The 16,215-nt window shown below is 43.3% G+C and overlaps 2 protein-coding genes across 7 annotated transcripts in view; one reads left to right on the top strand and one right to left on the bottom strand.

The window, feature by feature from the left end:
• The window catches only part of LOC110486637 (calcium/calmodulin-dependent protein kinase type IV), a 35,131-nt gene extending 19,850 nt beyond the window's left edge, over positions 1-15,281 (top strand). For both annotated transcript variants that reach the window (XM_021558432.2, XM_021558509.2), the window contains 6 exons: positions 2,343-2,433; positions 4,092-4,166; positions 6,353-6,428; positions 6,701-6,827; positions 10,962-11,114; positions 11,891-15,281. In XM_021558432.2, coding sequence (XP_021414107.2) covers positions 2,343-2,433; positions 4,092-4,166; positions 6,353-6,428; positions 6,701-6,827; positions 10,962-11,114; positions 11,891-12,406 — 1,038 coding nt within the window. In that variant the 3' untranslated portion in view covers positions 12,407-15,281. The remainder of the gene's footprint in view (positions 1-2,342; positions 2,434-4,091; positions 4,167-6,352; positions 6,429-6,700; positions 6,828-10,961; positions 11,115-11,890) is intronic.
• The window catches only part of LOC110486505 (rab GTPase-activating protein 1-like), a 145,304-nt gene continuing 143,331 nt past the window's right edge, over positions 14,243-16,215 (bottom strand). For all 5 annotated transcript variants that reach the window (XM_036947517.1, XM_036947567.1, XM_036947684.1 and 2 more), the window contains one exon: positions 14,243-16,215. This exon is cut by the window's right edge and continues 840 nt beyond it. The gene's annotated coding sequence lies outside the window, so the exon portion shown is untranslated.

The following is a 16,215-nucleotide window of genomic DNA, read 5'->3' as shown; positions in this document are numbered from 1 at the left end:
CCAGGTATAGCTCCAGCTGGAGCAGAAACCCCTGGCAACCCGCCGCCGCTCCATCATAAGCCCTCGGTAGCGTCAGACGGAGGGTGCTGGAGTCGGGAGATGGGGAGTCCGGAACCGTGGGTGCCGAAGGTGGAGAGAGGAGCCCACTCCTCTCCCATCTGTCCATTCTCTCCATCACTTGATCCATCGCGGATCCGATCCGATGAAGGACGGTGGTGTGGTGGAGAACCCGTTCCTCCATCGATGGGAGAGGGTTGGCTGCTGCTCCTGCTGACTCCATCAATTTGATAGGTGCGGGATTCTGTAATGCTCCGGGTGTCGTGGGTGTGGAGTCAAATGCAGGAGACAGAGAGTTCAATGCTGCGCGTCCTTTAATCGCACCAATGCACCACAGGGTGCTCACAAAAACGTTACGTTCCCAAAACACAGGGAATCAAAATGTACAAATGGGACACAACGTGCCTATACCACAGAGCCGAAGGTTTACAATGAAATAATCCCGCACAACAACCAGGCGGGCCGGCTGTCTAATAAAGACAAACTAATTACACATTCACAGGTGCTACCACTCAACATACAAGGAGGGGAAGGAAAAACAATCAGTGGCAGCTAATAGGCCGGTGACGACGACCGCCGAGCGCCACCTGCCCGGGAAAGGGAAACACCCTCGGTCGGACTCGTGACATTAGGAGCCTGACCAGGCCAGTTCACTGTGGCCTAGCTAAGCCAGCTCCATCATGATCGAATTACTCCACCAAAAACCCAGAACATGCGAGGAAACAAACACAGACATATTAACAAACTTGCATAAACTATAAACTTGCCACAAATAAAAGATTGTGGAAGTTGATCAGTGCAGTAATGGTGTATTGATAGGGGGAAACATAGGGGTTCAACAATCAACAGTCCAGAGAGCAACATTTAAATAATTGAACGTACCTGAACCTCTGGCTGATTCTTTGAATGGAAGAGGGCAAAAAAAAGTTAATAATAATAAAATCTAGTTAATAATCAAACAGAAATCCAAAAGCACATTATCAGACCAAGACCGTACAGTATATTAACACATTCTATTCATAGTTCCATAATTACATTTTTTGTAGGAGCAATGTTTCCTTCAAATTTCACTCTACGCTTTCATGGAATAGTTAGAAAACGAGTCCAGTAGTCATAGTTGGAACTCTCTTGACTTTTGAGTGACAGGGAGGATGTTAAGAGCAGTCAAAGAGCCTCTGAGTGACTGCAGCAATGGGCCCCATCTGTTGAGTCAATTTTAGATCAGGGGCTGCTCATTTACAGTTTAAATTCAATTAAATGATGCCCTGATTGGTCTGAATCCCTCAGGTCCCACAGCAATTCTCTCCTCAAGCTACGATCTGTTTGACCTGCTCTCTGTTCTTCAAGTTTCAACGCCGAACATGTCTGTCATCTAGTCCGCACACATGTTATCGTTGACATTGGTAGAAGTGTGCCTAGTTAAAAAGGGCCTGTCTTTCTTAGGACACTTTTTTTGTACTCAACTACAACTTCAACTCCATATTTATAGGTGGCAGAACTCGTTTCCAGCTGCATAACTGTGACAGGTCCTGGGTTTGGATGCCCTTGATTACTAGAACAATACATCGGATGGCCTGGTTAACTGTAATTAGGGCTGTAGCAATACATTTTCATAGCACGTACAGCAAGGGTGTCCAAACTTATCTGCAAAGGAACAGTGTGGGAACAGGCTTTGCTCCAACCAATGTATTATTGTATCGATACTAATTCAGAGGTAAATCATGTTGTATCCTTGAGCATCAATCCAGTATTGAATTATAGTTCTGTCAGATGATTAGAAACTTATTGATTTCCATTCTGTAGAGGTTTGGCTCAGTTAAACAGTATCCCTGTCCCTGAGCTCTGCTGGCCTGTACTGTGGGGGAGGGCTAGAGAAGGTGGCCTCTTATGATCCCACATATTGTATTACATGACGGAAAAGGTTTACTTAGAAACTTAGCTGTCCCCATTTTGAAAAACTGAAAACGAAATGCTAATGGTAAAAATAGATAATTTCTTCTAATTGTTGTTGTGTCATTTTAGGTCATTCCAAACTTCAGTACTGGTTGTGACAGGCCAACTTGTCCATATGAACTGATAAGGTCAAGTTTGTCAACAGTAAAACAAACAAGTAGCTGTCAACATGTCACCCAGGGTGTGTTTTGAGGCATTTTGTTTGTTTACTGTGGTCGTAATTTGACATTTAAATTTGGATAATTTAACAGATGCTCTTGTCCAGGGTGACTTACAGTCAGTGCATTCAACTAATGTTGCAACTGTTTTGTTCTCTTTTGTTTTTGCCACAGTATTTACATGACAATGGTGTGGTGCACCGTGACCTGAAACCAGAAAACCTTCTGTACGCTGACCTCTCTTTGGACGCCCCGCTTAAGATTGGTAACTACATGTACCTGTAGGCTGTTACACAACTGACACCTTCCTAGATAAACTGACTGTCTCCTAGATAAACTGACTGTCTCCTAATTAAACTGACTGTCTCCCAGTTAAACTGACTGTCTCCCAGTTAAACTGACTGTCTCCTATTTAAACTGACTGTCTCCTTGTTAAACTGACTGTCTCCTTGTTAAACTGACTGTCTCCTAGATAAACTGACTGTCTCCTAGATAAACTGACTGTCTCCTAGATAAACTGACTGTCTCCTAGATAAACTGACTGTCTCCTAGATAAACTGACTGTCTCCTAGTTAAACGGACTCTCTCCCAGTTAAACTGACTGTTTCCTAGATAAACTGACTGTCTCCTAGATAAACTGACTGTCTCCTAGTTAAACGGACTCTCTCCCAGTTAAACTGACTGTCTCCTAGATAAACTGACTGTCTCCTAGATAAACTGACTGTCTCCTAGATAAACTGACTGTCTCCCAGTTAAACTGACTCTCTCCCAGTTAAACTGACTGTCTCCTAGATAAACTGACTGTCTCCTAGTTAAACTGACTGTTTCCTAGATAAACTGACTGTCTCCTAGTTAAACGGACTCTCTCCCAGTTAAACTGACTCTCTCCTAGATAAACGGACTGTCTCCTAGTTAAACTGAGGTTACATCTGTTGGGGACATTAGGTATACTGTATAAAGCATATGAGGAACAATTCTTCTGGAGCGCTGTTTTTTTGCGTTACTGATTATTTGGTCTAATCTCGATTTCGCAGGGTGGCATCTTTCAAATTTCCGAAGTGGAGGGGTTACTTTGGCCTTCAGAGGATGGGGTGTTGACTTCGCCACTCACACTAGGCAAAAAATCAACGCTTCCCCCAAAACTAGACCTCAAATTTGATTCTGGGTTCCAAGATGAATTCATTAGTGGCAGGAGTCGGGGATCTGGACTTTTGATATAATGAGTTACTTTGTTTACTACTGTATTTCCTGTTATTGATGTCCATTCCATTATTCCTAAGTAATGGTTAGGCAACAACATGAACTATCCCTCTGTATCATAAAGAACATGTAACATTATTGATACAACTATTAAAGATGATAAGGCCAATGCTCATCTCATCCTTTCAAATGTACACTGAGTGTACAAAACATTAGGATCTCTTTCCATGACATAGACTGGTGAATCCAGGTGAAAGATATGATCCCTTATTGATGTCTCTTGTTAAATCCACTTCAACCACTGTAGATGAAGCGGAGGAGACAGGTTAAATAAGGATTTTTAAGCCTTGAGACATGGATTGTGTATGTGTGTCATTCAGAGGGTGAATGGGCAATACAGAAGATTTAAGGGTATTTGAACGGTGTATGCTAGTAGGTGACAGGCGCACCACTTTGAGTGTGTCATGAACTACAACGCTGTTGGGGTTTTCATGCTCAACAGTTTCCCATGTGAATCAAGAATGGTCCACCACCCAAAGGACATCTAGCCAGGGTCCAGCATCCCTGTGGAACGCCTTCAACACCTTGTAGAGTCCATGCCCTGGTGAATTGAGCCTGTTCTGAGGCCAAAAGGGGAAGCAACTCAATATTAGGAAGGTGTTCCTAATGTTTTGAACACTCAGTGTATAATACTAACACTAAACCATTATCTGATCTTCACAGCTGACTTCGGCCTCTCAAAGATAATAGATGAGCAAGTTACCATGAAGACGGTGTGTGGCACGCCTGGATACTGCGGTGAGTTATAAATGGACAGATATATCCCAATGTCAATACAATTGTAGGATCAGGGTGGCCTGGTGTGTTGAGTCACATTCCCACAGTGTTTATTGATTGGTGCTTCCCATTGAACCATAGCAAAACAAAAGGGCACACTAATGAAAGGAAATAGAGACCACAGTGAAACTTTAAAAGGGGCAACCCGGGATTGGCTTGGAAATATTGACATATATTATTATATAGACACATACATTGTGAGATTGATATCAGTCAAATGAATCGTCTTCAACCACAACAAAGCAAATTGTTAGGGCGCACTATAAAAAAAAGTAAATATATAAAATGTAATATGAGATGGATGAAACACAGAAAGTGAATGGGGTCACGGGGGAAGGAACAGCAGCCTCCAGGTGCGTATGTAGTCTGGAGGCTGCAGCACTACCACTAGACCAGCCCCGGGATCAGGGCTGAAAGGTTTAATGGAGGCTGCAGCACTACCACTAGACCAGCCCCGGGATCAGGGCTGAAAGGTTTAATGGAGGCTGCAGCACTACCACTAGACCAGCCCCGGGATCAGGGCCTGAAAGGTTTAATGGAGGCTGCAGCACTACCACTAGACCAGCCCCGGGATCAGGGCCTGAAAGGTTTAATGGAGGCTGCAGCACTACCACTAGACCAGCCCCGGGATCAGGGCCTGAAAGGTTTAATGGAGGCTGCAGCACTACCACTAGACCAGCCCCGGGATCAGGGCTGAAAGGTTTAATGGAGGCTGCAGCACTACCACTAGACCAGCCCCGGGATCAGGGCCTGAAAGGTTTAATGGAGGCTGCAGCACTACCACTAGACCAGCCCCGGGATCAGGGCCTGAAAGGTTTAATGGAGGCTGCAGCACTACCACTAGACCAGCCCCGGGATCAGGGCCTGAAAGGTTTAATGGAGGCTGCAGCACTACCACTAGACCAGCCCCGGGATCAGGGCTGAAAGGTTTAATGGAGGCTGCAGCACTACCACTAGACCAGCCCCGGGATCAGGGCCTGAAAGGTTTAATGGAGGCTGCAGCACTACCACTAGACCAGCCCCGGGATCAGGGCTGAAAGGTTTAATGGAGGCTGCAGCACTACCACTAGACCAGCCCCGGGATCAGGGCCTGAAAGGTTTAATGGAGGCTGCAGCACTACCACTAGACCAGCCCCGGGATCAGGGCTGAAAGGTTTAATGGAGGCTGCAGCACTACCACTAGACCAGCCCCGGGATCAGGGCCTGAAAGGTTTAATGGAGGCTGCAGCACTACCACTAGACCAGCCCCGGGATCAGGGCTGAAAGGTTTAATGGAGGCTGCAGCACTACCACTAGACCAGCCCCGGGATCAGGGCCTGAAAGGTTTAATGGAGGCTGCAGCACTACCACTAGACCAGCCCCGGGATCAGGGCTGAAAGGTTTAATGGAGGCTGCAGCACTACCACTAGACCAGCCCCGGGATCAGGGCCTGAAAGGTTTAATGGAGGCTGCAGCACTACCACTAGACCAGCCCCGGGATCAGGGCTGAAAGGTTTAATGGAGGCTGCAGCACTACCACTAGACCAGCCCCGGGATCAGGGCCTGAAAGGTTTAATGGAGGCTGCAGCACTACCACTAGACCAGCCCCGGGATCAGGGCTGAAAGGTTTAATGGAGGCTGCAGCACTACCACTAGACCAGCCCCGGGATCAGGGCCTGAAAGGTTTAATGGAGGCTACAGCACTACCACTAGACCAGCCCGGGATCAGGGCCTGAAAGGTTTAATGGAGGCTGCAGCACTACCACTAGACCAGCCCCGGGATCAGGGCTGAAAGGTTTAATGGAGGCTGCAGCACTACCACTAGACCAGCCCCGGGATCAGGGCTGAAAGGTTTAATGGAGGCTGCAGCACTACCACTAGACCAGCCCCGGGATCAGGGCCTGAAAGGTTTAATGGAGGCTGCAGCACTACCACTAGACCAGCCCGGGATCAGGGCCTGAAAGGTTTAATGGAGGCTGCAGCACTACCACTAGACCAGCCCCGGGATCAGGGCCTGAAAGGTTTAATGGAGGCTGCAGCACTACCACTAGTGCAGCTTTCAAGGAAATAACATTCATAGTTCATAGTGTGTTTATCAGGATGAGCTGTCCTGTGTGGGAGCTGATAGCTCCCTCTCCATCCCTCCCTCCCCCTGTCTCGCCCTGCAGCTCCAGAGATCCTCAGAGGCAATGCCTATGGTCCTGAAGTGGACATGTGGTCTGTGGGAGTGATCCTGTACATCTTGTGAGTTAAAAGAAACTACACTATAAAATCTTGCCCAAGATCTGCGTGTACTCCGTGGGTAGCTGGCAATTTTATGACAAATTGAAGTTCTCTCATCACAGTATTGCAGCTAATGTAACCTTAGATATTCCCCTTTTTCCTATGGATTCTGGATGTAATATGCAAGTCTATTAGAGGTCTCTTGTCTGAAACTGTCCCGTATCTGTCTTTAAATCAAATGAGAGTGGTGAAACAAATAAATCATTCAAGGGAAATGTTGCCTCTCCCCTCAGGTTGTGTGGGTTCGAACCATTCTTCGATCCGAGGGGAGACCAGTACATGTATAGCCGCATCCTCAACTGCGACTATGAGTTTGTCTCCCCCTGGTGGGACGAGGTCTCCCTCAACGCGAAGGATTTGGTGGGTTCCACCGTTTACTTAAAACAGAAGCTTTTATTATGAGAAACACTTATACTGTATTTGAAGGTCTGCTTATAAACATTATTGCTTTCTTTGACAATTATGTAAATATATGTACAAAGGCTGTTTGGTATTGATTACAATGCCTTTTAATACTTGGGGCTCTATTTTCGACTGGCGTTAAGGCTGCACTAGTGTCAAACGCACATTTTTTGGCAACTTTGACCTGTTATGCCTTGATCCCACAGACAACGTCATTGCATTTTGGTACAGAAGTACATTCATTTCCAATGGAATGCTGCGTTAGCTTTGCAGCGCTGCAGTATGGTGTGGTGCGTACGTTGGATTTATTGAATGTATGTGTAGAAGGCTTGACAGAAACGGTACAAGGTGAATGTTGAACTGTTGTTGCACACATCCAGATGATGCTGCGTACCATTTTGCGCAGTGACGCTGTCAGTGTGATTGAGGCATTACAGCCAGATATTTGGCATTTCACCTGTCTTATATCAGCTCGCTCAGTGCTCAGATGGGAGGGGTGGGAATATTTGAGGTGTGTCCTTACAGGGGCGGCAGGTAGCCTCGAGGCTAGAGCGTTGGGCCAGTAACTGAACGGTCGTTGGTTGGAATACCGGAGTTTGCTGTGCTCTTGAGCAAAGCACTTAACCCTAATTGCTCCAGGGTCGCTGTACAGTTGTGACCCCACTCACTGCGGTTGTCTCAGTGGGAGTTGGGATATGCAAGAAACACACTTGTATTTAACAGAAAAAATAAAAGCACCCCACAAATAATACAAATGTGATCCAAAGTAGTAATTTCAGGCAGTGCATGTATCCTGCACCTTCCATCCCACCGAGAGATGAGAACCTTGGTTAATACCGCTGAACCTAGTATTTACAAGTCATTTTCATGTAACAATTGCTTGTTTTTTGTTTCATATGTTCAAAATCCAAGCCCTCCATAGACTACCCATACCTAATAATGAAGGCTGGTTCAACAGCAATGCATGTCTTTTTTCTCCTGGTGATTTTATGATATCGATGCACTTTACATGCATTTAAACATTTCAAAATGTTTTTTGTTCAATTTTATTAAAAGCAAACTTATTAGAATGATTCACCATCCTGGTTTTATGGTGAGAACATGCGTGGCATGCAATTCAACTTCTGGAGAAATGTGAATGTGATCTGTAAAATGTTTCCAATATGACCCTTCATAGTCTTGTTGTTTTTAATAGTATATGCCCACAAGGAGAAATGATGGTGCCTGTAAACGTATTTAGACAGCCAATTTAAAACAAGTTGTTTCTTAATTCCAAATTTGATTAGAATTATTGTCTCTCTTTTTTAGGCCTTATCAATATTTAATTTAATCTTGCTTATTGACAACATTTGGCATGTCCATGCCCAGGCTAATGCAATTTACAGTTGGCTTAGCCCATATATCAGTGTGAACGCCATGTACAGTACCAGTAAAACGTTTTAGAACACCTACTCATTCAAGGGTTTTTTATTTGTACTATTTTCTACATTGTAGAATAATACTGAAGACATAAAAACTATGAAATAACACATATGGGCTCATGTAGTAACCAAAAAAGTGTTAAACAAATCAAAATATACTTTATATTTTTTAAAGTAGCCACCCTTTGCCTTGATGACAGCTTTGCACACCCTTGGCATTCTCTCAATCAGCTGCACCTGGAATGCTTTTCCAACAGTCTTGAAGGAGTTCCCACATATGCTGAGCACATGTTGGCTGCTTTTCCTTCACTCTGCGGTCCAACTCATCCCAAACCATCTCAATTGGGTTGAGGTCGGGTGATTGTGGAGGCCAGGTCATCTGATGCAGCACTCCATCACTCTCCTTCCTGGTCAAATAGCCCTTACACAGCCTGGAGGTGTGTTGGGTCATTGTTCTGTTGAAAAACAAATGATAGTCCCACTAAGAGCAAAACAGATGGGATGGCATATCACTGCAGAATGCTGTGGTAGCCATGATGGTTAAGTGTGCCTTGAATTCTAAATAAATCACAGACAGCGTCACAAGCAAAACACCATCACACCACCTCCTCCATGCTTCACGGTGGGAACCACACATGCGGAGATCATCCGTTCACCTACTCTGCATCTAACAAAGACACAGCGGTTAGAACTAAAAATCTGAAATTTGGACTCATCAAAACAAAGGACAGATTTCCACCAGTCTAATGTCCATTGCTCGTGTTTCTTGGCCCAAGCAAGTTTCTTCTTATTGGTTTCCTTTAGTAGTGGTTTCTTTGCAGCAATTCAACCATGAAGACCTGATTCCCGCAGTCTCCTCTGCAGTTGATGTTGAGATGTGTCTGTTACTTGTACTCTGTGAAGCATATGGGCTGCTTTTGATTTGTTAACACTTTCTTGGTTACTACATGATTCTATATGTGTTATTCATAGTTTTGATATCTTCACTATTATTCTACACTATTAAGAAAAACCCTGAAATGAGTAGGTGTCCAAACCTTTGACTGGTACTGTATATATTTCCATATTGAAGCCATGCAATTAATTAGAACAATGTGGAATGCAAACAGGTTAAAGTATTTAGCAAAGATGGGATAGGTCTTAATTTTGTTATTTTGTTTCTGTAAGCCATTTAACAAACTATAATGGACCAACATTGGAATTGATTACAAGGCAATACATAAATGACCGTAAATACACAACTTGATGCAACCACATATTTAGCCATGGAGCATGTTCTGATTGGCCAGTGTCAAGCCTCAATTCATTTATTCATCAAAAAACAGCCCTTTCACATCCCTGCCAGCACTGCGCCCCTCATTCTTGGTTATGAAAATAGCAGAAATATTTCTCGAACCTATAGCTCTACCACCGGCTCTTAGATTTACCATTGTGTTAGGTTTGTTAAAATAGAGTCCATGATATTGCTGTGGCATTTCAGTCATTTCAGTTTTGAATGCTAGTATGTAAGATATTGTATAGATCAATAAAAACAAAGAAGACTATTAAAACACCTATTTTCTGTTACTAGTATAGTGTGTTTTATGTCATTGTTGTTACCGCCTTGAAAATCACTGATTACAAAGATATACAAGGATCTTGAGCATCATCTCAAGTGGCAAACTGTTATTGGGGGAGGGGTCTATATTAAAGAAAATGATGTCATAAATGTGAAGATTCCATATTGATCATGTGGTGTCTAAATTCAAAGCCTCACTTGGTGTCAATTTAAATAAAGAGAAATAACATTGTGAGCAAAATGATTAATCATATCACTTTAGTAAATGTTTTTGCTTGGGTTGATGACCTTAGATTTGAGAATTTTGAGCCTCCATTTCAGAAAATTATTTGAAAATGTTTAATTGGTGCTACCATCGTTGGTGTTGCCATCGTTGATGTTGCCATCGTTGGTGTTGCCATCGTTGGTGTTACGACTCCTACTGGTTGGACAATGTTATCATAATGGTAAAAATGATTTAAAGTCATTAAGCTACCACTACAAAGACCCACAAGCTACCTCATTAGTTGATTTAGAATGGGAGGAAGTACCCAAATACATTTAAATAAAAACAATATATAGAAAAATGTAGTTTCCCAAATGCCATAGTAATTCAAGAATGACCCGTATATGACAAATATAAGATGTTATACAGTACTGTAAGATGTTAGGTTTGTAAAAGTTTGTAATTTTGAAAATGTTATTACCTTTATTTAACTAGGCAAGTCAGTTAAGAACAAATACTTATTTTCAATGACGGCCTAGGAACAGTGGGTTAACTGCCTGTTCAGGGGCAGAACGACAGATTTTTACCTTGTCAGCTCTGGGGTTCTATCTGGCAACCTTCTGATTACTAGTCCAACGCTCTAACCACTAGGCTACCTGACACCTCCATTTAGTTTTGCTCCGGGCCGGATTCAATCAACTTTGCGTCAGAACATTTAATTTAATAAATGTTCTTTCTTTACACAATTACTGTCTTTATCAGACCTGGGTCAAAATACATGTAAAATACTTTTAATATTCGAGTTGTGCAAAATTTTATTTGGGGTTTGCACTTTTGGGACTATTCCATTGCTGCCACAAGGTCAACTAAGTCAAAAAGAACCTTTCTCCCGTTGGCTGTCCCCTTAGGTCAGTAAGCTGATAGTGCAGGACCCCCACAAGAGGCTGACGGTGAAGGAGGCTCTGGAGCACCCCTGGGTACTGGGCAAGGCTGCCCGTTTCTCCCACATGGACACGACTCAGAGGAAGCTACAGGAGTTCAACGCCCGGCGCAAACTCAAGGTGAGCGAGGGGCTTGATGATAGCATCAAGAGTGCTATAATATTTTTGAATAATAAAAACTTGACCATTAATTTGAAAAATGTAGGGCTCGATTCAATCTGTATCACTGAAGTTTAGTGTTATAGGGTGGCAGGTAGCCTCGAGGTTAGAGCATTGGGCTAGAAACTGAAAGGTTGCAGGTTTGAATCTCGGAGCCGACAAGGTGACACTTCTGTCGCTGTACCCTTGAGCAAGGCACCTAACTCCAATTGCTGGAGGGCCACTGGACAATGGTGAGCCTGGCTGAGACCTGCCACTCCCTGTCGGTAACTCAGGGGGAGGTGGGATATGCAAGAAACACATTTCCATTACACGTGGGTAACAGGACAAATATAAGCACCCCCAAAATGATTATTATAGCGAGATTGAAAGTACATTTCTGATTAAGTTGACTGAATGCAGTCTCTGCGAACGCGGGAACAATGCCTTTAAATTTCAATTGCGCTATAACTCTGAACATCAGCAACACGGATTGAATTGAGCCCTCACTCAGAGTAATGCACTTCTTACGACGATAGACATCAACAAACATTGCAGTTCAAATTATTGTATGCCGTCCTGATCCTCTTGGGAAATGTAAGCTTATGGCCCAACCATTGTCTTGAATGGAATGCATGAACCTAATCACCACTATTGTTACATTGACATTCAGATTCTGGCTGAAGCACAGCTATATGCCTCGTCTCTGAGGCAGGCTTGGTGACTGACAGCGGTGTGCCATGTTTCTCTGACTGCAGGCTATCATGAAGGCTGTGGTGGCCACCAGCCGTATGCACGAGGGCTCCCGGCGGCGCACGGACAGCTGCGATATGCCCGGCTCTGACAAGACCACCTCCAGGCAGAGCAGCATGCAGCAGGACCCTCCCCAGGACTCCCTGGAGGGCCAGGCCTGCCAGGGAACGGACACTTCCCAGACCCAGGAGGACGACCAGTGCCCCCCGCCTCTCCCGCCACGCTGCCCCATACCCTCCACCACCAACCCTCCTCTACTGGCTGGGGGTCTCTTCCCCTCCCGTCCACCCACCAGGCCCCCGCTAAGGGGAGTTGATGGGCAGAGACAGATGTCGGTCATCCCCAAGACCGCAGTGGTACGGCCTAGGGTGCCCCAGAAGAGCTGCTCCTCGGTGGACTCCACCACCACCAAGCGGGAGCCGTCCTCCCCGGTCTTGACCACTCCCCCGAGCCCCAAAAGCCTTGGCAACAGATTTTCCATGGGGGTGGAGTCTGGCAGCAAAACGGCACAGTGTCAATGAGTGAGTGGCAGGTACCAAACAGTACGAGCTCCTCACCTACTGTTGTCCTAAAATGGCCGACGTCATTGTGAGAGTCAGGTGAGATGGTAGATGACAACATGGAGGAGGAAGGAAGAGAGGGAGAATGGATGTCTAATCTCGTCATATCTGTATCTGTTTAGACCGGGGACAAACGACTACTATACTTCCCTTGATATTTATTGTTCCTCTCTGTGCGTAACGAGTTTGGATACTCATAACGAATTTGCAAATTAACTTCTAACTTTGGTCTAAACTTGGTTTCCAAGTTCCTTTAACCTCTTATTTTTCATTGCTTTTCAAGACAAGGCCTATCTGAACAGGACAAGGCCTCCCTGAACAGCACAAGGCCTCTCTGAACAGGACAAGGCCCCTCTGAACTATTTTACTTCTAAGGCCACATACTTTGTATTCTCTGCACCTTTCTACAATTCAATGTTGGAATCTACAGACTTCATATGCAAATCTGTGAATGCATACACATAATCCTCTCATTCAGGTAGTAAAGATATTGTATTTGTGAGCTTATGAATGTAGTCAAGGTGTATTGTAATGTTTATTTTGCAATAATGGTATTGATCTAATATTTGCACTGTATACATTGATTAATCTACATAGATTACAACAAAAAGCATTCACACTGCTAATCGTTTACTATTTAAGTCAAACTGCACTTTTATTCCTCTAGAAATGTACATGACTGACCAGAATAGCTTGTTTGTGGCTCAAACCAATTTTCCCTTCATTCATTGGTTGTAAAAAATGCTTGGGTAGTTACCCATCTGCTGAAGGAACGCACATCATATTCACCTCATCTCTACGACCTCACTGGAGCTACCACTCTACCTCTGTGTGCAGGGGCTTCCAACCCAGTAATGGCAAAACCTGTAAAGAAACTGTTGGACGAGGTGAGGTTATGAGGCAAAGCACAGCATTTCTGCAACAGAATCATATTGTAAGTGGCAGGTGAGGTGAACCCTCGTTTTCATTGGCTAAGGGCTTTTCTCAATGGAACTCAAATAACTGATCGAACGACTGTCATTAAAATAGTCCATTTCCATTCCAAGGGCCAATCTTCACCTGCTATCTTGTATTCTCACTCTAACATTGCCAAATAGTACGCCTGCATTATACTGCTGACATGTCCATACATGTATAAACCATTCATTTACACCAATGAAATGTATAAAGTATGGCTATTTTACTTAGAATTATTGCTTACAAATGCTTTATTTGGGGGTTGGGAGGGGGGTGTAGTTAACAGTGTTGGTTTTGTAATTAATTTCTGTGTTTCCCGTTTTTCATTCATTCTAATAATTGTAGCCTACCTTTTGAAGGTGACATATTTTAGACAACATGAGATTGATTTAACGGTCATAAGAGGGGAATGTATTGAAGATGTACAGGTCTATACATTTTGTATGTTTGATCATATCACAATAATCTAAATCAATTGGATTTGATTGTCTTGTATTCTACAGAAATATTTAGCACAGCATCCATTCAAGATGGTAGTTGCTGTGTGATGACATAAAATGAATAAAACATTTATTTACAAGTCCAATATTAGCCTGGAAGAGTTATCAGTTTTATAACAAACTGCCAATATGAGAATCTTTAGACGCAAAATAAACACACACCTATCTAGGCGAGGTGCTGGCTAGCGGAGTGGAACAAAATAAAGGAGAGCTCTCATCTGAGCTCCTGGAGTGTGCTGCTCTCCTTTATTTGATTTAAATATGAGAATCTCACCTCACACATACATTTGATTTGATTTAAGGAAAATACAATAAACATTGAAAGAACAGTAAATCAGTGGACAGAGAACTGAATTTTATTGATGTACGTCAGATGATTACTGTGCAGAAAATACCATTAGAGTTAAAGCATGTCACAGATTCACATGGGAATGACGAGGAACAGGGAAGGACAACTCCCCCATGTTGGAAACTAAAGCAGAACAACTGTTGAAGTATAGCATAACTGTACAATATTGTATCGTTGTAGTTGGATTATAATTTGGCCATTGTCTTCTCAGCAACAGAAAATTAGGAAGAAAGTAGGTTTGCTCTCTGAATAACTTATGAGTACAAATTAATTTAAAATAGTGTTTAAAATATTGCCGCAATGTTAGTGCACATAGCAAACATACACAGAGGCATTGAGCCTTGTGAAACTTGATAGGACTCTGGCTGAAGCACTTTGAAACCATTACACAGCATGTGACACATATAAAAGACATGCTGTCCATTTAACACACCTAAAAACATGGCTGTGTCCTAATATTCTTAACTGGCTACCTTATTTCTCTGCCTTTCCATTGTGAAACACCTGGACAGGCATCCATCATATTACTTTCAGCTGTTGCGGTTTTTCAGATCAGTGGTCACAAAGGAAAGGAGACAAGGAAAGGAAGCAGGTTCAGAAATGTGACGTGTCCCTGCCTACTCGCATCCTGGTCTTAAAATGGCAGACAGGAATGCCATAGCACAGGTGACAATCTTTTGAGAGTATAATATATTGAGATGGCTTAATTCTAATTATTTCATCGACATAGTTCTGGGCCTTAGACAACAGTCACTGAGTTGTGAAGAAACCATTTCACCTGGAACCAGTCAGGGCAGGAGACACATGTATACAAGCGCTCTCGGTCTTTGTCCAAAGGGTGAATCCAACACTACAGTGCTTCTAATAGAGGCCAAAGCGGTGGTTCATGGCAGGTCTGTTGGAAGCTATCCACAGCACAAACATGCATTAATATGGCTCTAGAGAACAGAGTGTAATGAGTGGGCTGCTATTGAATGTCTTTCCATTGTATATTAATCCCCATTGCTATTGAGAGAGTCTTTCCATCATATGTTATACTGCATGGCCATTGAGTCTTTCCATCATATGTTAACCCTCATGGGCACCTTGGCTTGGATAGACATTTTGGAATGTTCAATTACTTGTTGCACACCTCACGGTCTCAGTCTTTTTTTTTATAAGAATGCCCTTCTATTCTGCCATTTCATTGGTTCATCATGACATTTCATATGTTATTGGGAGCCATGTCTGTTCTATATTCAACTACCGTGCTTTACGAGTTATGGTTAGGTGAGTGTCAGGGTTTGTAAAGGTGCAGTTGGGCTGAGTTAAATGGAGACAGTTAAAGCAGCCAAGTAGCATAGATGGAGTACTCCAATGACTGCTAACAATAGAAGAGAGATGGGGGAGCCCTTCATAAACATTACGTTAGAATGAGGTTACCTCCTGTCTTCAGGATTGGTTCATGCTTCACTCTGATCAATGGAACGATCTGTGCAAAGACTTGAGTGACACACGATGACTTGAAGTTGAAATTTGAGCTCAGTCCAGTGGAATAAGTAGCTCAGTAGGTCCTAACGTGGTGGATAGGCTTTAGGTATACTTTATATATTTTAGCCCGGTTAAACCATATTGAAGACTACGCTGCACCTTTAAAAACAATAGTGAGCCCAGTGTTCAGTCTGATTGAACCAGGCTATGGTGTTATAGAAGCAGGAATGAAACAGTCCAGTAGGAATGTCACTTTGGTTCTCCCGACATTTGAACTTGACCCAGATCTTTCACACTGTGCTTAATTACCTCCACATTCAAATTGCAAATGATTATTTTTTTCTTATCATTTCTTATTTGTTTTAGAACTGTACAAGATAAAAAAAAAGATCAATAATGAGTTATACACATTTATAGGACAACATAGTTTACGTAATATTACTATAAAGGACAAACAAGATGTAGTTTTTAGATTCTGAATGCAGTACGCCCCT

The sequence above is a fragment of the Oncorhynchus mykiss genome, chromosome 1 (genome assembly GCF_013265735.2).
Source record: "Oncorhynchus mykiss isolate Arlee chromosome 1, USDA_OmykA_1.1, whole genome shotgun sequence".
Classification (NCBI taxonomy): Eukaryota; Metazoa; Chordata; class Actinopteri; order Salmoniformes; family Salmonidae; genus Oncorhynchus; species Oncorhynchus mykiss.
Note: the sequence above shows the minus strand (reverse complement) of the source record. Positions and strands in the feature narration are given on the sequence as shown.